Below are 25,890 nucleotides of genomic sequence, written 5' to 3' on the forward strand. Positions count from 1 at the left end.
AGCCGCAAAGTTTGGCTGTGGCGGCAAATGGGCTTGGGCGGCTCCTTGGCGGTTGGTGGCGGTGGCCGTAGCGGTTCCTTTTGGCCCTGTTAATGTCGGGGCCAGGCCCGGGGAGGATGGCGCCCTAGAGCCCGGCCTTGCTGGGGTAGGGGCGGGAGGGGACGGGGTGGGGACCGGCCATGTCGGAGGTGACCCGAAGTCTGCTGCAGCGCTGGGGCGCCAGTTTTAGGAGAGGCGCCGACTTCGACTCTTGGGGCCAGCTGGTGGAGGCGATAGACGAGTATCAGATGTGAGTGACTAACCGCGGGAGCGGGCCAGACCGGCTCCAGTCGGCCGCCTCCCGCTTCTTTCTGTCGGTGTCTCTCATCACTGTATCTGCAGCCAAGGCTTCTCAGGGTGGGGCCCCGCAGGCGCTGGGGCTGAGATCCCACTGGCCCTGGAGACCAAGGTCCGGTCTCTGGGGTTTTTCGCTCTCCGCCTCAGCAGGGCCAGTTCCGTGCAACAGGTAGCCCTTCTTTCCTGGGGCGCCAGCCCATTCAGGCTACCTACCGAGTTCCCTGCCACCGTCTCACGGGTCCCCCGCTCTGCAGTCAGTTTCCTTTTCCCCTCTCCTCCGCCTCTCTCAGGTTGCCGCCCCTCAGTTTCTCTTTTAGAATCTCGGAGGAATACTTGTGTCTTCTCCGCCCAAGTCCCCGGGATGAGGGGCCTCGCTCTGTGTACGGTGCCTTCCTTCTCCCTTGTGTAGGGCAGGAGGGAACTGGTGGCGACTGAGGGGAGGGGAGGGAAGGGGGTGCCCCGAGGAGGCAGCGAGGCCGGAGGTATCTCGTCAGCCAAAAGAAAGGTCTCCTCTCGCGCCCCTTCTCCACCCCTGTTTCTGGGGAGCAGTGTTTTCCCAATTCACCTCGATTCCGTTTCGGTTTCTGGGACTGTTATTTGCTAGGCTGGGTGAGTCCCACCCACCCCCTCCCTCGGTTGCTCTGGGTGGAGTCCCTGCAGGATGTGAACAGAAGAGAGCAAAATGTGAATTAATAGACCACGCACAGGAGTCCCCACCGCCTCCTTGGGTCCCTCCTCCTTTTCCTGTGTATAATGTATAGCCGCGGGGTACATGTGAGCGCCAGGTTCTTTGATCTACTCAAGTCCGATTTCTTTCCCTTTATGGTTTCCTCTCAAAACTTCAGGGGTGTTTTTAAAATTAAAAGACAAGGTTTACGTTTATATTAAACCTTGCTTGTAGTTTCTTGCACATTTTACTGAAAATAGGAACTGCCTGCTGAAATGCTGTTGTTTGCAAACTGTTGCCAGTAATTACTTCTTGGTTTAAAGCAAGTTATTGTTCGAAACCATGTGTAAGTAAAATCCGCCCCAGCGTCTTTTGGAAAGAATACACGATTAGTGCTTGGAAGATCTAAATCCTGTATTCTTTTTCTACAGTCGTTACTTGTGTTTATCTGACCATTAAGATAATTTAAATACGTGGATGTTCTCTATCTCATCTTACTGACTTTGAATTGCCTGTAGTTTTCAAAAGCCCTGAAAACCACCATGGTTTGGGCCATTTTGCCATGTGTTACAACTACTGTCATTTGTTTTGCAGTTTCACTTGATTTCACTTTACTCTTGCAACTGCTCGGTGAGAATATTATTATTTTCATTTTGCAAATGAGGAGGCTCAGGTTAATCGGATTACCTAGGGTCACAAAACTATACTGGTGAAGTCTGGGATTTTTTTTTTTTCCCCCCCAGTTCCAAATCCTGTCTGCTCTATGTAGTGTTTAAGGCATTTATTAAAGATGCGTTGTAGAAGTGAATTGGACAGATTAGAAGACTTCCTTCATTCCCAGAGAATGTATCCTTCCATACTGTAGCCAGTTAGATAGTGAGCACCCATGTATACTCATTCTGCGTTAACTAAACTTGCATAGCCTGAAATCTAAAGCTGCCTCTCACTTGTGATGGTGGGACATCGCAGCTGTTGGCACTCAGCAGCAGACCTCACAATGGAAAGTGAAGAATACCATGTCCAATTGAAATTACAAAGGAAAATTGAATATGCAAGCTGTTTAGCTGGAATTTCTAAAAATATCTCAGCAAGAGAGTAATAGGCACCAACAAATCTATTGTTGAACCTCAGTTACTAACCTTGAACTTCATGATTCAGAGTAATTCTAAAATTACTATAAAAACCACCAGTGTCAAATTTGAATAGAAATATGTGATGATTGGCTTAAATTTTGTAAACATACAGGCTACATACACAATGATGTTGAATTTAAAATTAATACACTCAAAAATGAAGGCCAGTTGTCTTTTTTTAATTTGAATTATCTGTGAGAAAGGGAGACCATTTGGGGGGCCACTAAATGATGTGAAAAAGAATGGATGGGATTTAGTAACTGAGTAGATACTGAGCGAGAAGAAGGAGAAGGAGTCTGGGAGAACTGGTCCTTCTGACTGCAGAGGCGGCCGTGTCTTTACAGCCGTGCAACACACAGGAGTGAATTCATGGGATGGGGACCTTGGGGGGGGAAGGGAATGGACGTGTATGTACTTATCTATCTTAAGGTAAGAATATCACAGCTTAAACAGTTTCATCACTCAGCAAGTGAGAGCTGGGCATACAGAAATGAATAAGATTTGATATCCATCCTCAAAGTATTGAGTCTAATGGAGGATTTTATTTATTTATTTATTTATTTATTTTTTCACTGTGAGAAATGCTGGAGGATTTTAGAATAAATGGGTATTGCTATTACAGAAGTAGGAAAAGAGTGCTACCACACTCCTTGCTGTTTCCTGAAGCATGCTTCTGCCTTAGGGCTTTTGTCCTTTTTCTGGAACACTCTTCCCCCATTATCTCCTTGGGTCGATTGATCACCTCCTTCATGTCTTTGTCCAAATATTATCTTCTCTGTGAGGCCCTCTCTGGCCACCCTATTTAAAATTGTCCGGTTAAGTATGCTGTCCACTCCCACTCCCTCTACCTCAGTCTTGCAGATCCAACCCCCAATCCTGCTTAATTTTTTCTATAGTATTTATCACCATCTAAAATACAACATATTTTATGTGTTCATTTGGTTGGTTGTCTCTCTCCCCACTTGAATGTAAGCTCTTTGAGAACAGGGTATAGGAGGGGTTGTCTATTTTGTTCTCTACTGTATACGTAGTGTCCAGAGTAGCACTAGACTGTTATCAAGTAATTATTTATTTAGATATTATATGATTGTTGTAGTCTAGTGAATGGCTTGATTCAGGAATATGCTGTGGGAGCATTAAGGAGTTGATGCCACAGTACCGTTGGAAGATTTAAACAAATTATGTCAAAACTAAAATTGCTATCCAAAATGTACATGATCAATTAAAAACAACTCCCTCTAGCAGGCCACCTCTTTCAGCAGCCTGGGGGTACCTGCCCCCTAACTTAGGGTAGAGTGGCATGGACTCTGCTGCCTAGAATCAGCTATTTCACAGGATCAGTCCTGAGGCATTAATCCAGCACACAGATGCTCAATAAATATTTGTTAAATGAATGGGTGAGTTTGAAGATTGGATAAGCCCTGTTAATCGTCCTTGCTATGCCTTGTATCAGTGCCTCTCAAGGTGTGGTCCCACATCCTTGCTGGTCTGCAACGAGATAAATAAAGAAATGGGGATTTAAAATTTAGGAATTTCATTGTGGTGTGACATCTTAATGATAGTTTTTATTTTATTTTATAAAAGTATTAGCCTGGAACAGATTGCGGGGGAAAAAACTAGTTCGTCACTCTAAATAGTTTGAGAAGCACTAGTTTCTGTCATGGATTGCTGTGGGGTTTCTGTGGGTCACTTGTTTATGTGCTTTAAGAATATTTAAAACTTCCCCTTGAGAACAGTCCTGTATTACCTGTAGGCACCCTTGGAAACTGAGATTATTCTCTAGAGGAAAATATTTGATAGGTTTTTTACCTTTACTAATAGAATGTCAACTCTTCTACCTGCTCATCTGATACCCAGAGCAGGTGGATTTTCCCTCAATGGACAGATTTATGTCTCACTTTGTCTTAAAATGGTGCAGTCATTTATAGGCTTAGAAAATTAATTTTTTTGCCTAGGTTTTACAAAAAGTTTTTAAAAATAACTTTATTGAGGTATAATTTATATACAGTGAAATTCAGCATTTTACGTTTACAATTCAGTGAACTTTTAGTAAATTTACCAAGTTGTGCAGCCATCACTACAGTCAAACTTTAGAATATTTCCATCAGCCCGCAAAGATCCCTCATGCACATTTGCAGTTATTCCATGTTCCCACTCTAACCCCAGGCAGCCATTAATCTATATTCTGTCTCTAAAGATGAAATGAAATTTTTTCTGGACATTTCATGTAAATTGAATCATATAATACGTGATCTGTATGTGGCTTCTTTCATTTAGCATAATGTGTTTGAAGTTATCCATGTTGTCGTATGTATCAGTACCTTGTTCCTTGTTACTGCTGAGTAGCATTGCACTGTATGGATATACCACATTTTGTGTATCCATTCACTACTTGGTAGACATTTGAGTTGTTTCTCCTTTTTGACTGTTATTATTAACGCTGCTATGAACATTCACATGTAAGTCTTTGGGTGCACGTATATTTTCATTCTTCTTGGGTAGAGATATAGGAGTGGAATTGCTGGCTCATATGGTAAATTTATGTGTAATTTTTAAAGGGAAACTAGTTGGTTAAACTGGGTGTACCATTTTACATTTCTACCAACAATATATGAGAGTTCCTGTTTCTCTACATTGATAGCATTTGTTATTGTGTGTCTCTTTGATTATAGCCATTCTAGTGGGTATGTAGTGTACTTCACTGTGGTTTTCACTTGCTTTTCTCTTACGACTAGTGATACTGAGTGTCTTTTCTTATGATGCTTATTTCCCCTGTAAATCTTGTTTGTAAAGTGTTTCTTCATACCTTTTGCCTGTTTTTAAATTGAGTTGTTTGTCTTTTCCCTATTGAATTAGAAGGGTTCTTTGTATTTTCTGGATATCAGTCCTTTATCAGATAGGATATATGATTTGCAAATATTTCCTCCAGTCTGTTGCCTAATTTTTAAAAACAGGATTCTGTTTGAATTTAACATCATTGTCTACTGACTGTTAACATTTGAGCAGGAGTTTAGAGCTATATCCTTCTTCTGACAGTGACCTGCTTAGGTTTACAGTTACTATTGGCATATTGTGTGTAGAACTTGTCGAATAAAGAAACTGTGCAACACTATAACTTCCCTGAATTCAGGGATGTGTAGTTGACATTGTTAAGTGTAGACTGTGATTCCTGAAGAGAACTCTACCTAGATGGTAGGCCAGCAAGAGTTAGAAAGGAAACCAGGTACGGGACAAGTATGGCTATGGCTATTTCTAATTGTGCTTACTCCTGTATAAAATCCACAGAGTGGGTCTATGAATGACACTTTAGGGCAAACATTCTGGGGTTTCCAGTTTTGGGGGAAAAGAAATAAATGGATGGAAGCACTTTGATTAAGTAACATGGTAGAGCTATCCTGGCAAACGTGATTTTATGTAGGAGTTTCTTGCGTTATGATAAGGAGGATGCAGACCTTTCCTAGATTAGATAGAGGTCATCAAGTGAACTTTACACTTGATCTTTAAAGACATGATTGCATAGATTAGAACTTCCATCTAAGGCTTCTTGGAAACTTGGTGAACTGTCTTTTGCAATGGCTTGGTGGGAAATTTAGCACTTGCTACCCTTTGTATCCCTGTCTCCATTCCCCACCTAGGATAGCATAGTATGCTTGGGAATTATAGTTTCAAATTCTTTTGTAGTTACAAAATGTCTCACCAAAAAAATCCTTTCAATTCTTTATTTTCTTCCCCCCCCCCACTGCAAATTTTTCAAAATTAAAGTAAATATCACGTAACATGAAATTTATCATTGTAAAGTTGTACAATTTGTTAGTTTTTAGTATATTCACAGTGTTATGCCACCATCACCACTATCTAATTCCAGAACATTTCCATCACTATCAAAAGAAACCCTTTACCTGATATGGGTCACTTCCAATTCTCTCCTTTCCCCAGCCCCTGGCAACCACTAATCTGCCTTCTATCTCTATGGATTTACCTATTCTGGATATTTCATGTAAATGGAATCATATAATATATGATCTTTTATATCTGGCTTCTTTCATTTAGCATAATGTCTTTGAGGTTCATTCATGTTGTAGCATGTATCAGTATTTCATTCCTCTTTATGGCCAAATAACATTCCTTTGAATGTGTGCGCCACATTTTGTTTATCCGTTCATCAGTTAATGGACATTTTAGGTATTTCCAGTTTTTGGCTAATCACACATAATGCTGCTCCTGTGATCATTCGTGTACAGTTTTTGTGTGTGTGAGTGTGAACATGTTTTCTGTTCTCTTGGGAATATACCTAGGATTTTGAAACTGCTGGGTTATATGGTAACTCTATGCTTAACTTTTTAAGGAACTGCCAAACTGCTTTCCACAGTGACTGTACCATATTACATTCCTACCGTCAGTTCCAGTGGTAGGGTTCCAATTTCCACATCCTTGCCAATACCCATTATACTTTTTCCTCCCTCTTTTTAAAAATTATACCCATCCTGGTGGGTGTGAAGTTGTATCTCATTGTGGTTTTAATTTGTATGTCCCTAATAACTAATGATATGCTATTCATGTACTTATTGGCCATTTTTATATATTCTTTGGAGAAGTGTCTGTTCAGTCAAACCTTTTACTCATTTTTAAATTGAATTATTTGTCTTTTTATTGTTTAGCTGTAAGAGTTGAGCTTAGATTTGTAACACAGATCCATCCTTGAAAGCTCATCCGAGGCCTAGCTGCTGTTTTTAAGTATGATGGTAACTGGGCAAACAGTGATTTCCAGGTCTGATCGGTAGAGGATTTTCTTTATTTGCCATGAAAAATACATTCAAAAGTATAATTTGACAGAGTATCATCACTTTGTCATGGCTGTAATTTGAACTAATCTTATCAGCAAATTAATGATAGACTGATAAAAGTACCTCTGGCCGGTACTATTAATTGGTGCTCACTGGAAGTGTTTAAGCCAAATCTGGACAACTGCTCTTGGCTTGTTGTAGAAGAAATTCGTGTGTACTAAAGAAAGTTGAATTCGATGTCATTTGAGATTCTTTCCAACTCTGTGATTCTGTTTTTGCTGTCTAGAGCTGAAATTTGTCCCAGTGAAATGGTATGAAAAGTATCTTATTTCCATTGTCGTTGTATAAAGAGTTAGATTCTAAAGATAATGTAGATTTATACTTTGAAAACAGAAGAAAAGTGTTACTGTACTTCACTGTTTTTTAAGAATTAAATTATTTTACCGTGTTTCACTTGAAATAGTTTGCTTTCCTTCAATTTTAAAGAATGCTTTTTTCTTCTTACAGATTAGCAAGACACCTACAAAAAGAGGCCCAAGCTCAACACAATAATTCTGAATTCACAGAAGAACAAAAGGTACCATAAAATAATCTCTAGATACATCAGATTCCAAACGAAAAGGGTTCTGTCTTTTGAGTCCATTAAGCAAAAACAAACAACAAAAACTGTTATACTTAAGTACAAAGAATGATACTGATTATGCTTTGCTGAACATTAAGTAATTACTTTAGAGATACCACATGATTTACCATGTAATGAATTTCTCACTTAATGAATTTCTTTACTCAGCCATTTAGACTCTTAGTGGAGACCATCCACACTTTGGTTGGGGAGGAAGGGGTACTAGAGACTGGAGTTTGAGTGTGAGTGATTGCATCCCACCTCAGTACTTACTTAACTCTGAACTTCCTTAACTCCTTCTCCACCTCCTCTGAAAACAAACAAAAACCAAAAAAGCCACCACTGAAAAAAAATTAGTTCAAGTCAAGAATTTGGCATAAGAATCCATCAACAAAATAAGTGCATAAAGTTGCAGAATGTTTCAAGGGTGCTCTTTCTCCTTGAATTAAAATTTTAATGTATCAAATTGATTCCCTGTACTGCTAGAGACTGTGAAAAATGGGATATTTTAAGAAGCTTTACTGTAAAACAGTGAGAAGAAATGGGAGGAAACAATTCTTATTTTTTCTGGCTCAAGGTATCTAGTGTTAAGTTAAATTTTAATCTCGTAGATAATGAAAAAATTCATGTCAGATTTCCTCTCATTTCTTAAGACATTGTAAAAACTATGGCGACTTAATTTGCTATTATTCTCTTTTTGTACAAGGAGTGGGAGTGATTCTTTGCACACTCTTTAAGTAAGCCTAAACAAATTGGTTTTAGTCCTTTGGCCTGTACTCATTTGATTCATCTTTGTAAGTCTTTGAAAAGAAAAAAACACCAAAAATTAGGGTCAGGGCTTCCCTGGTGGCGCAGTGGTTGAGAATCTGCCTGCCAATGCAGGGGACACGGGTTATAGCCCTGGTCTGGGAAGATCCCACATGCTGCGGAGCAGCTGGGCCCGTGCGCCACAACTACTGAGCCTGCGCGTCTGGAGCCTGTGCTCCGCAACAAGAGAGGCCGCGATGGTGAGAGGCCCGTGCACCGCGATGAAGAGTGGTCCCCACTTGCCGCAACTAGAGAAAGCCCTCGCACAGAAACGAAGACTCAACACAGTCATAAATAAATAAATAAATAAATAAATAAATAAAAGAACGTGAATTTCTTAAAAAAAAAAAATTAGGGTCAGTCATATTTCTTACACAAGTTAGTATGTTTGCATTTTAAAAATATTTAGGGTCTGTTGAACTGGTTTGCAGGGCAGAAATAGAGACACAGATGTAGAAAACAAACGTATGGACACCAAGGGGGTAAAGTGGCAGGGGCAGTGGTGGTGGGATGAATTGGGAGATTGGGATTGACATGTATACACTAATATGTATAAAATGGATAACTAATAAGAACCTGCTGTGTAAAAAAATAAATAAAATTCAAAAATCAAAAAAAAAAGAACCTGCTGTACAAAAAAATAAATAAGATAAAATTCAAAAATTCGAAAAAAAATAACTAAAAAAAATTTTTTTGGGTCTGTGTCATCTAGTGTATCTTTATTTTCTATTTTTTAAATTTATTTATTTATTTATTTATTTGCCTGTGTTGGGTCTTCGTTTCTGTGTGAGGGCTTCCTCTACTTGTGGCAAGCGGGGGCCACTCTTCATTGCGGTGCGCGGGCCTCTCACCATCGCGGCCTCTCTTGTTGCGGAGCACAGGCTCCAGACACGCAGGCTCAGCAGTTGTGGCTCATGGGCCTAGTTGCTCTGCGGCATGTGGGATCTTCCCAGACCAGGGCTCGAACCCGTGTCCCCTGCATTAGCAGGCAGACTCTCAATCACTGCGCCACGGGGGAAGCCCTTTATTTTGTATTTTAAAAAGTAATAAGTAGTATTAAAATTTAAAAGTATATTTTTCTTTTTTCCTTAATAATTGCTAATATCCACAATAGATTTAGGAAACTTAGGATTTTAGCCCTGGAAAATAATTACCACGGAGGAATTGTCTGGTTTGCAAAAGGAAAGGAAGAAGGACTATATGCTTTATCACCTCTAAGAATTGTGAAATCTGTCTACGAATTGCTAAGGAAATGATCAGCTGGCATCACAGAATTGAGAGTTAAAACATCTATATTTTGAAACAATCTCAAATATCTGAGTATGTAAATTAACAGCTAACAAAGTGTGTTATGACTATGGAAACAAAATGAAAGCTTAGGAAATTAAAAAGTTTAATGACAGCCATACTTTAATCACCTGTTTGCCTTGAGTTACTTATATGCCTTGTCTCCAACATCTGTTGCTTAGGTATAGGCTCTATGAGCAACACGACCTCAAATATAAACTGATTTGACCTAAAACATACTAAAGTTTTAAAAAATGTCATCAAGAAATGAGCTTTGCTGATGATTAGACTAACAAGAAAAAATTAGCTTTTTCTTAATTTTCTTTAACTTTCTAAGGATGCAGCTGGGGTGTTTGACAGTGCTGTGTATTTAATCTTTAATTTGTAGCTGTTCTTAGTAGGCACCCGGCTGCTGTCTTTTTTCAGCTTACACAGATCTGACCCTCCACAAGGCCCAGGAGGCACCATGACCTAAAGAAATGAGCCTGAGATCTGGAGTCGGAAGACTTGGTCTTGAATCCAGTCTCTGTCTCTGGGCGTTAATTTCCTTATGTATGAAATGAGGGATTAGATAACCCTAAATGATCTTGAAAGGTATCCCTAAATCTTCAAATGACTTCTACCTTTGAGGTAGTCTGTTCCTCCTCCCCTCCTGGAGGCCTGATTTCTGAGGTATTTATTATTTATAAACCTGCCTAGGAGGCAAATGTGGCTGGCAGTAGTGACTACAGAGAGAGGTTGTGCCTGCCTCCCTATTCCTTGGGCTTGGAGAAGGCCCCCCAAATCACTCTGTACTACATTATGAATATAAGGCAAGTCGTATGCATTTACAAATTTATTTTTCTTTAAAAATACAGGTGAAACATTCACAACGGGCCAGAAACCTCATATTGACATTATAGGCCTTATTTCAATGTCACATAAGGAAAAACTTAGAGGCTCCAAGTTAATAAATGATTAGAAAACAAAGATTTCCCGGACATTATCTGGAGAACATTGACTCTGAAAAATTAATAGATGTTATATGAACAGAGTTTGTGACTTGTTAGGGCTTTTAGTATGCTAATGTGTATGTTGGATTTTTAAAGAGTTTGGGTAACGGAGTATTTCTTAAATTTGTTGGCTTTTGAAAGTCTCCCTCCTCCTCCCTTTATAATATTTCATTGGGTCTGAAGAACATGTTATGGGAAATTTTGAAACCAACTGTTAGGTCTGCAAAATTAATTGAATGCCAGACCTGGCATGTAAGCCAAAGGAGAAGAAATTTGATTGTGTTTTCCTTAAAAGAGGAAAATGGAGAATGTTCCTTACATTATTCTAAGCAAAATTGTTCTATATGTTTTCTATTTGGAATTATATTCTTTATGCTTTTACTATTTTAAATGTTTTTGTAGCAGTGACAAGTTTTAGAATTATGCCAACCATTTAATAATTTGTGGAACTTTGAAAGAAGATTTTTAAAAACCACCATATTTCTAAAGTGCTTTCTTTATGAAGCTTTTTACTGTTAGCTCACAGTAAGATTTCAAAAATATTTGATGAATAAATGCTTTGTTAGATCTTAAGTTATTGATATTTATTTGTATATGATTATTTAAGATTAGAGGAATCCTGTTGTTTTAGAGAATAACATATATATCTTCACAATATTTATTTTAAATCTGAAAAACTCTAAAGCAGAACTACTGATCTCTCTAAAGTTTATTAGTTGATGGTAAAAAATCTTCATATGGCTTTTCTATTCAAAATATTCTCTAAGATTTCTGGTGGAAAAAAAAGCAAGTTTATAATTCTTATTTGATCTTCCCTCATGATCAGTTGACATAGCTTTCATTTCATTTCTTAATAGTTTTGTCATTATAACAACGGGGTTTAGTAGCCAAAAAATAGCTGCCAAAAGCTTTCATTCCGTTAAATTCCCTGCTTTGGTGTAGTAGATTTTCTCATGTAAGTTTCTGGACAGAATAGAACATCCTGTCTCATGATGCTTAGAAAGTTTTTCCCTGTTTTGAATCAAATTTAGTGGTAATGAGAATTCCAGCACTATATGCTTGTTTAACATTTTATAGGTCCCCCCTTTCCACTGCCTCCTCCCTCTCTTCCTTTCTTTCCTCCCCACCCCCGCCATCTAAAGAGTAGACGACTGGCTGTCTAAATGTAAAAAATTAAGTCTGGATTGAGGCTATACTACTTTAACAATGTGTATTTTTTTCAACCTATTTTTCCTTGATATGTTTTAGCAAAATTACTTTAGCTCTTTATTTGTATATTTCTGTTTCATCTTTTCCTTTAACCCCTCTTTTTGAGTTGCCATTTCCCTAGCAAGTGACAAAGTAAAATAGCCGATATTCTGAAAATGACAACATTTTCCATTTCTATACCACAGTAGGTATAAGCAGTTAATTTGAATGAAGTGCTAATTATTTAAATCTTTCTAAAATTAAACTTCACTTACTTTGAGTGCTTAGTCTTAATGTGTATTAGTTAATAGTCAATATTTATATTCTGACACATATGACCTTGTGCTTCTTAATAATTTTTCTGAACCATTTCTTTCTAAGAAAGTTGAAATAATTACAGTAGCAAGCACTTGATTTTGACATCAATAAATGCTGCATGTTTTGCTACAGCTGAAAATGATAGTGTTTCACTCCTTTTTTAATACTGATGTTGGGTGTGGTCCCTTAAAATAGTTATGAATAATGCCTATTGGTATTTTGCCATAGTTCAGTAGATTCTGTGTAAAAAACTGTTGCTTCTGCTTAACTTGAAGAAATATTTAAACTTAAAATAGATTATTAGTGGACTCATAGTTGTTAAACTACATTTTACCTTAAATGTTAAAAACATCAAATCAAATGGATTGTATAGTAAAGAAGGAAAAGGAGTTAACTAGTATTTTTAAAGACTTACTCACTGGTACGTGTCCCTTAATACAGACAACCCTTTTTCAAAACCAGTTTTTAAAGAACATAAAAAGTATGGCCAAATGGTATTAAAATAAGTGTATTACTTTGTTGTATATATTGCTATTGTATAGAATACACTGATGTCCAGGGCAAGTTGCTTAACCTGTCTTCTGTTTTCACATCTGTAAAATGGTTGTATCTAACTCATAGGGTTGTAGTCAGGATTAAATGACTTAATGTGTGTAAATCACTTAGGAGAGTCTGTCATTTAGTAACTGCTCAATAGTTGTTAGCTATTACTATTACTATACAATTATATTTATATTTAAAATTATTTACTAGTTTTGTCAGATTTGAGTGATATATATGAACAATGATTTGGGGTTATTAGATTTTATGTAGAAAAGATTGTTGCTGGTTCCTCCACAACAGCTCTTTCAGAGGGTAAATAAATCTGTGAGTATCTTGATTCCTTTTGCAGCAGTTATATTAAATATAATATTTAAATGTAAAATTTCAAAATAAAATTTGACATTTTCTAAACTCTTATATTAAGATTAAAAGAAATTTTTAAAGATTGTGGAGATAGTTAAATATTGTTACTTGTTCCTTGACCAAGAGTCATGTCTTTTGCTCAGTCGTGGTTTATTTATTTATATATTTTTAAGTTAAAAAAATTTTTTTATTGACGTATACTTGATTTACAATGTTGTGTCAGCTTCTGGTGTACAGCAAAGTGATTCAGTTATACATATTGATATATATACATATTCTTTTTCATATTCTTTCCCATTATGGTTTATAACAGGATACTGAATATAGTTCCCTGTGCTATACAGTAGGACCTTATTGTTTATCTATTTTACATATTAGTACTTTGTATCTGCTAATCCCCAGCTCCTAATTTATCCCTCCCCCTTTCACCTTTGGTAACCATAAGTTTGTTTTCTATGTCTGTGAGTCTGTTTCTCTTACATAAATAAGTTCATTTGTGTCATATTTTAGATTCCACATATAAGTGATATCGTATGGTGTTTGTCTTTCTCTTTCTGACTTACTTCACTTAGAATGATAATCTCTAGGTCCATCCATGTTGCTGCAAATGGCATTATTTCATTCTTTTTTATGGCTGAGTAGTATTCCATTGTATATATATACCACATCTTCTTTATCCATTCATCTGTTGATGGACGTTTATTTACCTTGCTTCTATGTCTTGGCTCTTGTGAATAGTGCTGCTGTGAACATTGGGGTGCATGTATCTTTTCTAATTATAGTTTTCTCCAGATATATGCCTAGGGGTGGGATTGCTGGATCATATGGCAACCCTATTTTTAGTTTTTTAAGGAACCTCCATACTGTTTTCCATAGTGGCTGCACCAATTTACATTCCCACCAACAGTGTAGGAGGGTTCCCTTTTCTCCACACCCTCTCTAGCATTTGTTATTTGTAGAATTAGTGTTTTATTTTGTGAACTGCTATCCCAGCTGTTTATGGTCCATATGATAATTGCATAATGCCATCTAGCCTGGGTGCCAGGTACCAGGACAATACTTGTTACTCCTCTTTGCTCCTCATTTATTTTCCAAAGAAAATTGGTGAAAGAGAAAACCACCAAATCTAATTGACTAAACTTTTGCAGGTCGTCAGTATGTATAGAAAAACATCCTTTTTTTTTTCCAGAATATTTTTTTTGTGAAAGCATTGCAAATATTGTACATATATACTTCACTTTTATTGTCAGGATTTATTCCTTTTTATTAGGAAGAATTTAAAAGTCTTGATGGGCATAATTCAGCTGCCTGCTCTTGCAGATATTTGTTCTATGGGTCTCCTCCTTTTCATTTCAACCCTAGTCATTCATGTTCTTGTTCTGATTACTGTTTACATAGACAGTTGAAATAACCTGATTGATCTTACCTTTAGTCTTTTCCCTTTTCTCCTTCACCCTATGGATACTGTTATCGCAACAGTCTTCTTAAAGGGCAAATCTGATAGTCATTCTTCTGTCCAAAAACTATCTGTATAATTTATTGCTAAAGTAATAACGGATTCTGTATCTGGTCCTAGAAGGTCCCCTTTATAATGACCTCCGTCCCCCAACACACACATTTCACATTTCAAACCTATCTCCCCCTGCTTAAGTTTGGGACTTCAGACAACTGAACCATGACAGTTTTCCTAGTACTTTAGTTGTAGAAATCCTCCCAGTCACTGGGGCGTGAATCCTAATTCCCATTCTTGTCCTGTTCCTCCAGGACATATTACCGCTTAGTTTGCTGAAGCCCTATAGAATCAAGTGCCTCTGCTTTATGTTACAGTGATTCTGAATGTGTCTTATATAATAGAAACATGAGCTTATTAAAGACAGGGACTATGCCTTATCACTTGTATCCATTTTATAGCTCAGATCTGACTGTAAAATTTACCACCATTTATCACAAGTATTGATTCTGCTTAGTATTATTGATATATTTAATTGAATAAGTCAAGATTGGATTTGAGTCAAAATTAAATTATACCACTGCTAACTTTCAGATATTTTTGTTTTTAAGTCTTTCAGTGAATATCAGACTTTATGGAGAAGAAGAGAAGGTAAAGCTTAGGAGGGAAGATGCTTGAAGTCCTTTTCATTGCCCTTTAAATCATATCTAAAGCTATCATCAAAGCAAACTTGATTTAAAATTGGTTGTGGCACATTAGGTCAGGAGTGAATATATACTTACCTTCTCTGCCTGATCCCAGCCCTTCACCTCCTGTTCTCATCTCCAAAGTCTGCAAGATGCTAAAAGAAGTAAAATTTAACTTATTTTTTAAACTTACAGATCGCTTATCAGTGAAAATTAACTTGATGATTTGGACAACTAACAGTTATGATGTATTTGGTATTTATAGCATTTTCTTTTTCCTACAGAAAACCATAGGCAAAATTGCAACATGCTTGGAATTACGAAGTGCAGCTTTACAGGTAAATAGGTTGCCCCCCTCCAACTTTTTAATATAAGGAACAGAAATTATTGTGAACTATTCTGATAAAATATTAGCATTCATGCCAAAAGCAGTATTGTCTCAGCAAGGTTTTATAACAGTAAGAATTCATGGGTTAAACTCATATTAAAAGATTTAGTTCGTATTATATAAACTGTAAAAATAAAAAATATGACTTCAATTTTTTTTCTGTTATTTTTAGCCTGAATGTTCCCAAAACACAAAAACAAAAACCAGTTTGGAATTTTTTATTTTTTTACCCTCAAAGCAAGAAATAGATTCATTTATTTTGGCTGCTTTTTGAATATGTCGTCAACCACTTAAAAGACATAGGATGCAGTGAAATCTTTATAATAAAAATATGTAATACGCATGTTTTAAATTCAGTCCACACAGTCCCAAGAAGAATTTAAACTGGAGGATCTGAAGAAGCTAGAACCAAGTAAGTTTTATTTTATATTTTTTAGTGATACTCCTTTAGAAAAATATTTGAGCTATTATGGACATTAAGGTTATTTAGCAGAGATGCTGATTTGAGTCATTTCTGTTAATATCTAGTGCTATGTAATTTTTTTGTGCTTTTATAATTCCTATAATATTTATAGTAATTATTCTTTGGTTCACTTTCATTATAGAATATGAAAAATTATTTGATTCTATGTCGTACCTCGTCTATCTGTTTTAGCCTTTATTTTGTTTTAATCCCTTTGATAAGACTAATTAAATTACTTTGGTAAACATTTACAGTAGAGTCTACTGGAGAATATAAAGTTACAGTCATTGATGCCTATTTATACTGCATGTCACTGAAAACTGCCATCCAGCTGTTTGATCTGCTCTATAAAATATTTCCTTGTTGCCCTCATTTTCCTTCCTGAAAGGTTTTTTGAGGTAAACAATTCCTTCAAATATTTTGGTGGTTAAGATGCTGCTAGATGAAGCTTTTTTGCTGGTTCAAATGAATGTTCTCTTAGAGGAAATGTTTGAAATATAAGCAAGGGCACAAGTATTGAATATCACCACAGTCAATTTTAGGACATTTTTATCACCCCATAAAGAAACCCTTTATCCATTAGCATTCAGTCATTTCCCTCCAGCTTCCCCCAATTCCCAGCCCTAGGCAACTACTAATCTACTTTTTGTCTCTATAAATTTGCCTGTTCTGAACATTTCATATAAATGGAATCATATAATGTATGGTCTTTTGCAACTGGCTATATATAAGATTATTTTAAGAAAAGCACATTGATGGCTTTAAAAAAAAGATTTCAGCTGCAGTTAGGATGTCTGAGTTATATGATGTTTCTAAAGAAAATCATAATGTTCAATTTTAAATGATAAGAATAAGTAGGATTTGGGATCCTTACCTAGTCACTATTTTCCATTTCTTTTCAGTTTGTTTCCAAATAAAACTTAAGAATCTGTTAGGTATGTAGGATGACTGTAAAGTTTGTAAACACTTATACTCAGATGTTTATTATCTTTTTCCATAGACACACTCAATTATTCCTCCTGTTGCCTCATAGACTTTCTTGTTGGTAATAATGGTTGCCATTTTTTCGAGTAGCAGCAGTATGCCAAGCACTCAGATAAATCGTCTCAACGGCATTTTGCTTACTGACACTTGCCCGTGATCTTACAGCTTGTAAATGCCAGAACCGGATTTTGACCAGGGTTCTAAGTGATCTCAAAGCCTGCATTCCTACCACTGCACTCCGTTATTAATACTTGGAATGGTGCAGTATTGACATCAATCCTAAATATCATGGTTCTTCAGGTCAAGCTCCTGAGAGATTATTGACCCATATCTTAGTGGAAGATTGGACTAAAATCTGCATTAGTCTTCTACTTTGTTTATTTGTTTTTGTTTTTTTAAGATTTGGTGTGGGAATGGAAAGGAAAGAGTATTATTGGGATTCATTTTGTTATAGTTTGAATTTATATAACGCTTCTCATTTGAACTTCTCCCTTCCTGGTACTTATTATCTTTTTGGATGATTTTAATTTGCTGTTGCCTCCAAAAGGAACATAAATGTGTATATTGTATCTCAGTAGGATATACTCTGTAATTAATTTTGAATTTATAAAATCTAGGCACTTGTTATGAGTTAATTATTTTATCAGAATTAAACATTTTCTATAAATTGGTGTTTGTATTTCAGATTAAGTGTTCTTAGTCAAGCTGACCTCTGCCTCTTCTAAGAATGTTAAGGAAAGGAAAATTAATGAATGATTGTGTCTTTCAACATGTTAGACCTAGTTGGTTTATTTTCCTAATGTATTTTTCCTTCAAAGTTTTTAAAATATAATCCTGTCTGAAATTCATACTAAAACTAAGATTTTGAAAGTAGTATTTACTTGATTTTCTTATGTTAATCCTTAGTAACAGACTACTTCTTACTCAAACTTGTCCCCCCGTGACGACCCCATAAACTGTGAAGTTCCCTTTCATTAATTCATCTTTGAAGGCCCCGAAGAAATCCCACCTTTCTCTGAAAGCTTTCTGTGCTTTCCCTAGCCATAATTAAACTCTACTTCATGTCCTTACTAGGAGCACTTTTTATAGCCACCATTGTGGTCTGCCCTGTATTATTCTCACTTATATTTATTTCTCTCCTCAAGAAGATTGTGAATAACCTATGTATTTTCCCCACAGAGCCTCATTCAACGCTATGCCTGTAGTATGAACTCGGCAGATTTTTAAGTTGAATGTCTTCAGGGAATCTTCTCACATAGTTAAAAAAATAACCTTTCAGATGGGAAGCACTTGCTCATTTTTGCCTACCACAAAAATGAAAAATGTCAGCCACAAAAGAAGAATACATCTGGGGTGTGTGTCTGTGAGATTTTTAGAGTGTCAGCTTCCGGAGGGTTGCAGGGCCTGCTCCGTGACAGCAGGCTGGGAGTGCTGAGGTCTTACCAGTAGAGGGTGGGCCTGTGTGTGTGGTTTCTACTGGATGAGCCACTTAGTCCCCCATGGTGGTAGACTCCATGCTCATGATAATACCTTCCATGGAATTATAAACTTGCTTCTCTCTTCTCTAAATCCTCCTAAAATATCAACATTAGTGTCAGAAGAAAAATCCTATGTAAAGTTTATGTAGAACCCTATTTTAAAAGGGCGTTAGAATCCCTGTTATTCCATAGTTGGTGAAAATCGAAACCTATCCTACATTTACAGAAAGGGGGAAAGGAGCTGTTATTTTTCTTCCAAAATTATTCACACAAATTAAATATCTGATATACTCTATACTTATAAATACCAACTAAAGGAGAGGCTGTTATTCCAAAACAAACATTTCCTTTTCAAAGCATTGATACCTAAGGAAAGAAAATACTGTTTAATTCTTCTGTTATAATACAAATTCAAGATATTCTTAATGACTAATATGATTTTCAACTTTTTAATTGATGTTGTTTTGTACATATTTTAAGGTTTGATTTTTCCTTTTTATTATTAAAATGTGATCGTTTCTGATATGGATATACATGATCTTTTTTTTTTTTGTCACCCTTTCCCTGTTCTCAGTATCTAGCATAGTACTGTGTAAGTGATTAATTCAGGGGTCCCCAACCCCTGGGCCGCAGACTGGTATTGGTCTGCGGCCTGTGAGGAACCGGGCTGCACAGCATGACGTGAGTGGCCGGCGGTGAGCGAGCGAAGCTTCACCTGCTGCTCCCCGTCGCTCCCCGTCGCTCCCCGTCCCTCCCCGTCCCTCCCCGTCGTTCGCATCACCACTTGAACCATCCCCCCTCCCTCACCCCTGGTCCGTGGAAAAATTGTCTTCCATGAAACCGGTCCCTGGTGCCAAAAAGGTTGGGGACCGATGAATTAATTGATATTTGAGTTGAATGAATAGCTTACAAGGAGCATTCATGCACCAAGTTTAGAGAGGATCGTCTTATAATTTTAAAAATAGTCCTTCTTAGTGAGATCTGAAATAATAGGATTCTAGTCAGCCAGATAGGGAAAACTGTGGAGAAATAAATTACCATATAATAATGTAGACTTATACTTTTATGGTACTTTAAATGTTCCCATGCAATTTCATATACTGTGTTATTTAATTTAATTTTCTCAACAGTCTGGGAAGGAAATGGTATTCTGATTTTAGAACTGGGGAAACAGAGATTCAGAGTAGTTATGTGAATGCTCAAGTATTAACATCACTGTAGGGCTAAGATCTGATTTCAGATCTTTTGCTACTTCCCCCTTGCTTATCAGACTTCAGCTCTACATTCTATTCCTTGAACAAGCTCCTGCCCCAGAGCCTTTGTTGTTGCTCTCGCTTGTTCTCTAGTTCTTGGAGAGCCCTTGCCCCAGAGCTACTTGTGGACATTTCCTCTCATCCAGGTAATGGCTCAAATGTCTTCTAGTAATTCAGGTTTGAGAGGCCTACCCTGTTCACCTCAGCTCAAGTTATCCCTCTATTCCACGTACACAAGCATCCTCTGTGTCCTTCATTACACTCATCGCAGTCTTAACATTATCTTGTTTATTTGTTGGCTTATTATTGTCTGCTTTTCCTGACGAGGATCTAAGATCCATATATGAGGGCAAGAACCCTCTGTCTCTATCACTGCCATATCTTTAGCACTCAGTGCACGTTTGTTGAGGAGAAGAAAAAGAGAGGAAGAATGAGGGTAAGAGTTAGAGAGGGAGAGAGAATAAGAATGAGTGAGAATCTAGACCCAAGTCTCAGACTTTTCTCCCCGAAGGGCTTAGTAGGAGTGCATACATTAGAAGAAGTCTGATAAACACATCCAGCTCCGATTGGAGTAAAGCATATAATTGCAACCTGTACACAGGGATTTCCTTTTTGGGGATGACAACATCCATACCTATTTTAGCTCTCAACTGCAGGACTCCAAAATTAGAGAGACTGAATAAGTTGAGTATAAAATCATAGAAATATTTTGGGTTGCCCAATTAATGCTATTACTTCACCTTCATATAGTTGTAGGTAGTTACTGGGAATCCATAAGACCAGAGATGAAGCACTAAGTTACATATAGCACCTCTCTTTAAGTTTACATGCCAGGATATAGTCATTGACTACAACCATAATACAGGAGGTGGTACTATGTTGTTTGAAGACTTCTCTTGAGGGTAAATCCCTCTTTGTGTGTGTGTGTGTGTGTGTGTGTGTGTGTGTGTGTGTGTGTATACGAATAAATGTACATATATGTATGTATATATTACACATATGTAATAAACTATGGTAAAATGCGTATGAGAATTATAACCTCACTACTATAAACTTTACCAGTTTTATGGAGTTGAGGGGAAGTCTAATCAGGACGTAGAATAAGATATGCTCATGTCCCTCTCATTGGTCATCTTTGACACCAATCTTTTAATTTAAACACTCCAGGGAGGAGTTACTCTCTTCTCTGGTGCCCCATGTCTCACCTAGGACTTTGTACATAGAACTATTTCGGGGTTCATTTTCCATAAGGACTCTGACACTCTAGAAGTTACTGTCCTTGGAGGTCTAACAATACTCTGAAATTACTGGTACTTGGAGTATGGATATTTTCATTTTGCTAAGATAATCAATGGTTTGTGGCTCTGGATGATGATAAGATTGGGAATTTTTAAAAAAGTATTAACAGGCATAGTAAAATTGACTAAAAATCAGTCATTGACAATAAAATTGTTTATTTTGATTCATGAGATAATTCATATGTCTTTCTCTTTTTATTCTAGTCCTAAAGAATATTCTTACATATAATAAAGAATTCCCATTTGATGTTCAGCCTGTCCCCTTAAGGTAAATTAAATAAGCACCAATATTTGTCTTCTTTTTTTTTTTTTCCAATATTTGTCTTCTTATTCTATCATCTTATTTTATACCTATTTTTCAGAGATTTCTGGATGTTTTATATCAATGTTGGTTTACCGATATCATTAGTAGTAACATATTAACATTTTATGTCAGCATTTTTTATATCAACATCTTACCTAGGAAATGAGTAGCTATGTGGCTTCTCTAGTATATTTAGTTTTGTAGCTCACTCTTTTTTCTGTCCTTTCGCATGTAGAAGAATTTTAGCACCTGGTGAAGAAGAGAATTTGGAATTTGAAGAAGATGAAGAAGAGGGTGGTGCTGGAGCAGGGTCTCCTGATGCCTTTCCTGCTAGAGTTCCCGGTGAGTATCACTTGTTAAAAATATACATTACTTAATACAAGGTCAAGGTGTTTGGAACTTATTTTGGTATTTGCTAGTAGAGAGTAAAACCTCTCCAGGGTTCATGCCAATCTTAAGCAAATGGACATGTTTTGGGCAGTAGCTGTTTTATAAGTATAGTCTGAAAGTATCTTACTATCTGTTTTGGGGTTCCAAAGACCACCCTCGGGTTTGGAGATTCACTAGGAGGACTCACAGGGCTCAGCATGTGATTGTACTCACAGCTGTGATTTATTCCAGAGAAAGAATACAAAAACAAAGTCAGCAAAGGGAAAAGGTACACGAGCGAAGTCTGGAGGAAACCAGGTGCAAGCTTACAAGAGTCCTTTTCCAGTGGAGTCACATAGCTTGTGCTTGATTCCTCTAGTGACAGACTGTAATGACACACGTGAAGTGTCCACTAGGGAAGCGGGATGCACATTAGAGACTCCATGCCCAGAGCTGTTACTGGCGGCTGATCACATAGACACCCTCTGCCTAGCACTGACCAAAATTCCAGACTCCCAGAAGGAAAGCAGATAATTCAGCATAAACCATGTTGTTTGTAAAAATAACTTAGGCACAGTGACCATTCTTATCAGGGGATAGTAGGAACCCTCCCAAAACCCAGATTCCCAGACTCTTGTCAGGGGTCGACCTTGTACTCAGGCCTTTCTAAGAGTAACCGTCTCAGGCCTGCTATGTTAACTCTTTACTGTACACTGTTGTAAGTACTTCTTTAATTAATCAAATTGTGGTCATTAAAACTGGACCCAGGCAGAATGAATACTGAGCAAATGCCCTTTTCTTCCCATCTTGTTTTAGGAAAGCAAATAATGTATGGCAAGGCTTTTTTGTTTACAGACGATCTTCCCTCTCTGTCAGTAACCTAGGCAGGCACCCTGGATAAATTTCTTGCCTCTCCCAATTACTGTTTTACTCTGTTCTGTTCTTATACAGTACACAGTTTTCATTTCTGGTAAACTATAATAGTTCACTTTAGTGTAATATGCTGATATATTGTGATGTATTTTAAAATAGACGCCAGAAGCTTTAAAATACAGTTAGATACAATTTATGTGTTATCCTGATAACTTTCTTGGTAATAAAAGTACAGGCAGACCTTGGAGATGCTGCAGGTTTGGTTCCAGACCACTGCAATAAAGTGAGTATTGCAAGAAAGCGAGTCACACAGATTTATTGGTTTCCCAGTGCATATAAAAGTTACGTGTACACTATAGTCTGTTAAGTGTGTGATAGCATTATGTCTAAAAAAACAAGGTACATACTTTAATTTAAAAAATACTTTATTGCTGGGACTTCCTTGGTGGTCCAGTGGTTAAGAAACTGCCTTCCAGCGCAGGGGACTCGGATTCAATCCCTGGTCAGGGAACTAAGATCCCACACGCCGTGGGACAGCTAAGCCCGTGCGCCGCAACTAGAGAGCTCGTGCTGCGACTACATAGCCCACGCGCTCTGGAGCCCACGTGCCGCAGCTACTGAGCCTGCACGCTCTGGAAACCGCGCTCCACAACTAGACAGGAGCCCGTGTGCCGCAGCGAAGACCCGACGCAGCCAAAAATAAATAAATAAACAAATATTAAAAAAAGAAAAAAAAACTTTATTGCTAAAAAAATGCTAGCCCTCATCCGAACCTTCAGCTAGTTGTAACCTTCTTGCTGGGGGAGAGTTTTATCTAACGTTGACGGCTGCTGACTGATCAGGGTGCTGGTCGCAGAGGGTCGGGGCAGCTGTGGCACCTTCTTAAAATAAGAGCACGGTGAAGGTTGCCACCTAGGTTGGCTCTTCCTTTCACAGTTTCTCTCTAGCTTGCAGTGCTGTTTAATGGTACTTCACCCATAGTAGAACTTCTGTCAAAATTGGAGTCAAGTCTCTCAAGCCTTGCCACTGTCTATCAGCTAAGTCTATGTAATGGTCTAAATTTTTTGCTGCCATTTTAACAGTCTTCACAGCATCTTCACCAGGAGTAGATTCCATCTCAAGAAACCACTTTCTTTGCTCATCTGTGCGAAGCAATTCCTCATCTGTTAAAGTTTTATGAGATGGCAGCAATTCAGTCACATCTTCAGGCTCCACTTCTAATTCTAGTTCTCTTGCTATTTCCACCACATCTGCGGTTACAACGGTAACATCAAAGATCACTGATCACAGATCACTGTAACAAATATAATAATAATGAAAAAGTTTGAACTATTGCAAGAATTATCAAAATGTGACACAGAGACACGAAGTGAACAAATGCTGTCTGAAAAATGGCGCCAATGGACTGGCTTGCTTGCTTGACGCAGGGTTACCGCAGATGTTCAATTTGTAAAAAATGCGATATCTGTGAAGTGCAATAAAGTACTACAGTAATAATAGTGATATTCCCGTGTTTATAATGCCCCTTGGGGAGGAGGCATTATGGAGTTGGAGCAACATAGACTTGAACCAACAGACACTGGGCTTGAGTCTAACCTCTGTCCATTACTAGTTGCACCTATTCTTAAACCAGTTTGAACCTCAATTTCTTTATGTATAAAATGGGGTGATAATCATGCCTAACTCATAAGGTTCCTGTGAAGACTAAACAAGGTACAGCATATACAGCTTTTAGCACAGTACCTGTCACATGCTGAATGTTAGTGAGGTGATTATTCTCATCATCATCTTTCAGTGGAGATAACAATACCTACACTATAGGATTATTGGGAAAATCACTGTAGATGGTAGCTTTTGTTGTTAATAATGTTTCTTTGGTATAGGGCATTATTCCTAATGTACCTTGCTTTATGAAAAGAGAGATGTATTTTTCTTGTTTTTGTCATATATGTAGGAAATTTCAAAATTGCTGAGATGGTGAGAGAAATTATCTCGCTGTTTTACTAACTGAATAGTTGTTATTCCCTTTGCAAACCACATATTATCATTGCCGTAGCTTCCAGTACTATAAATTTCTATCTGACTTGGTTGTTTGCTCGCTTGCTGTACTTCTGTAGCAAACAAGATCTTTAAAGCAGATGATGTAAGCCATGAAACATACAGATCAAGGTTTTTATGAGGTTCAGGTTGCTGAGTTGAAAAGAAACTTCTGCCATAAATTAAATCCATTTGCTATGTAAGAGTAAGCCCAAACTGAATAGATTTTTGTAAACTGATATAGCATTGCGGTATTTCATTTCAGAGGTACAGAAGGCTTACTGAACCCTTCTATTCTCTGAATTTCTTTTTTGAACGAGTACATGTAGTTTAATTAGCTGTTTTTAGTTTGGGGTCATTATTGTCCACGACCTGTAGGTGTCATTAAAAAATAACTCATAAAATTATATTCATTGACATCATCAAAATAACAAGATGGCATTTAACCTTTCACTTAACTGTAAAGCAGGAAACGTTTTATTTTCTTTGTTATTCTGCGAGAATCCAAGATTTTAGTTATGCCTAGGCTGTGTCCGCGTTTGGTGGCAAGATAGTTCTGGGAATTGTTGTGACTTTTTATTTATTATCTTTGTTTTTATATAAGTTACTGAATTGTAAGTTTGTTGTGACTTTTTTTAAAAGTCAGGTTTATTGAGGTGTCACTTCCATATACAACATTCACCCTTTTTAGTGTGCAGGTTTATGCGTGCTGACAAACGCCTCCAGGTCTGTAGCCACCACCGCTGTGAGGCTAATGAGGAATAAGGTACGGTGTGCAGGTGTGGTAGGACCCAGAATCGTTTCTTCCCGTTTAAAACCGAAAGTGACTTTTTAGCCAGCCTTTAATGGGGGGAGGGGGGGAGGTAGATATTACCTTACCTTTTTTGATATTAATCTTTTTCCTTTTCAAAATTTAGAAAACTCATATGGCAAACATCATAAATTTTTGTTAAATAATTGGATTAAGCCAAAGTAGGATTTAATTCTTTTAAAGGTAGGCTTGGTAGATTTCATTTAAATCAAGGATATAAATTTATAACCTGTTTTTTATGGCCTAAAAATGTATTGACATTGCTGAATATAAAGCTCTTAAAATCATAAGCCCAAGAAATATGAATAAAAAATAGCCAAGACACAATTTTCAAGTTTTTAAAAAACATATTTTTACTGAATGACGTGATTAAACTCAAACATAGGCTTAGCAGTTTCAAAATTATACGAATGTGTTGCTTTTTTGAGCCCTTATATAGGCTTAAATATGCATAAA

General features: G+C 37.3%; 1 protein-coding gene across 1 annotated transcript in view; it reads left to right on the plus strand.

The window, feature by feature from the left end:
- Nucleotides 1-14: 14 nt before the first annotated feature.
- AIDA (axin interactor, dorsalization associated) overlaps nt 15-25,890 on the plus strand; it is a 43,261-nt gene continuing 17,385 nt past the window's right edge. The window contains exons 1-6 of the mRNA XM_007172047.3: nt 15-289; nt 7,428-7,497; nt 15,461-15,514; nt 15,922-15,976; nt 21,245-21,308; nt 21,580-21,686. Of these exons, the coding sequence (XP_007172109.1) occupies nt 180-289; nt 7,428-7,497; nt 15,461-15,514; nt 15,922-15,976; nt 21,245-21,308; nt 21,580-21,686 (460 nt within the window). The 5' untranslated portion in view covers nt 15-179. The remainder of the gene's footprint in view (nt 290-7,427; nt 7,498-15,460; nt 15,515-15,921; nt 15,977-21,244; nt 21,309-21,579; nt 21,687-25,890) is intronic.

The sequence above is a fragment of the Balaenoptera acutorostrata genome, chromosome 1 (assembly GCF_949987535.1).
Source record: "Balaenoptera acutorostrata chromosome 1, mBalAcu1.1, whole genome shotgun sequence".
Classification (NCBI taxonomy): Eukaryota; Metazoa; Chordata; class Mammalia; order Artiodactyla; family Balaenopteridae; genus Balaenoptera; species Balaenoptera acutorostrata.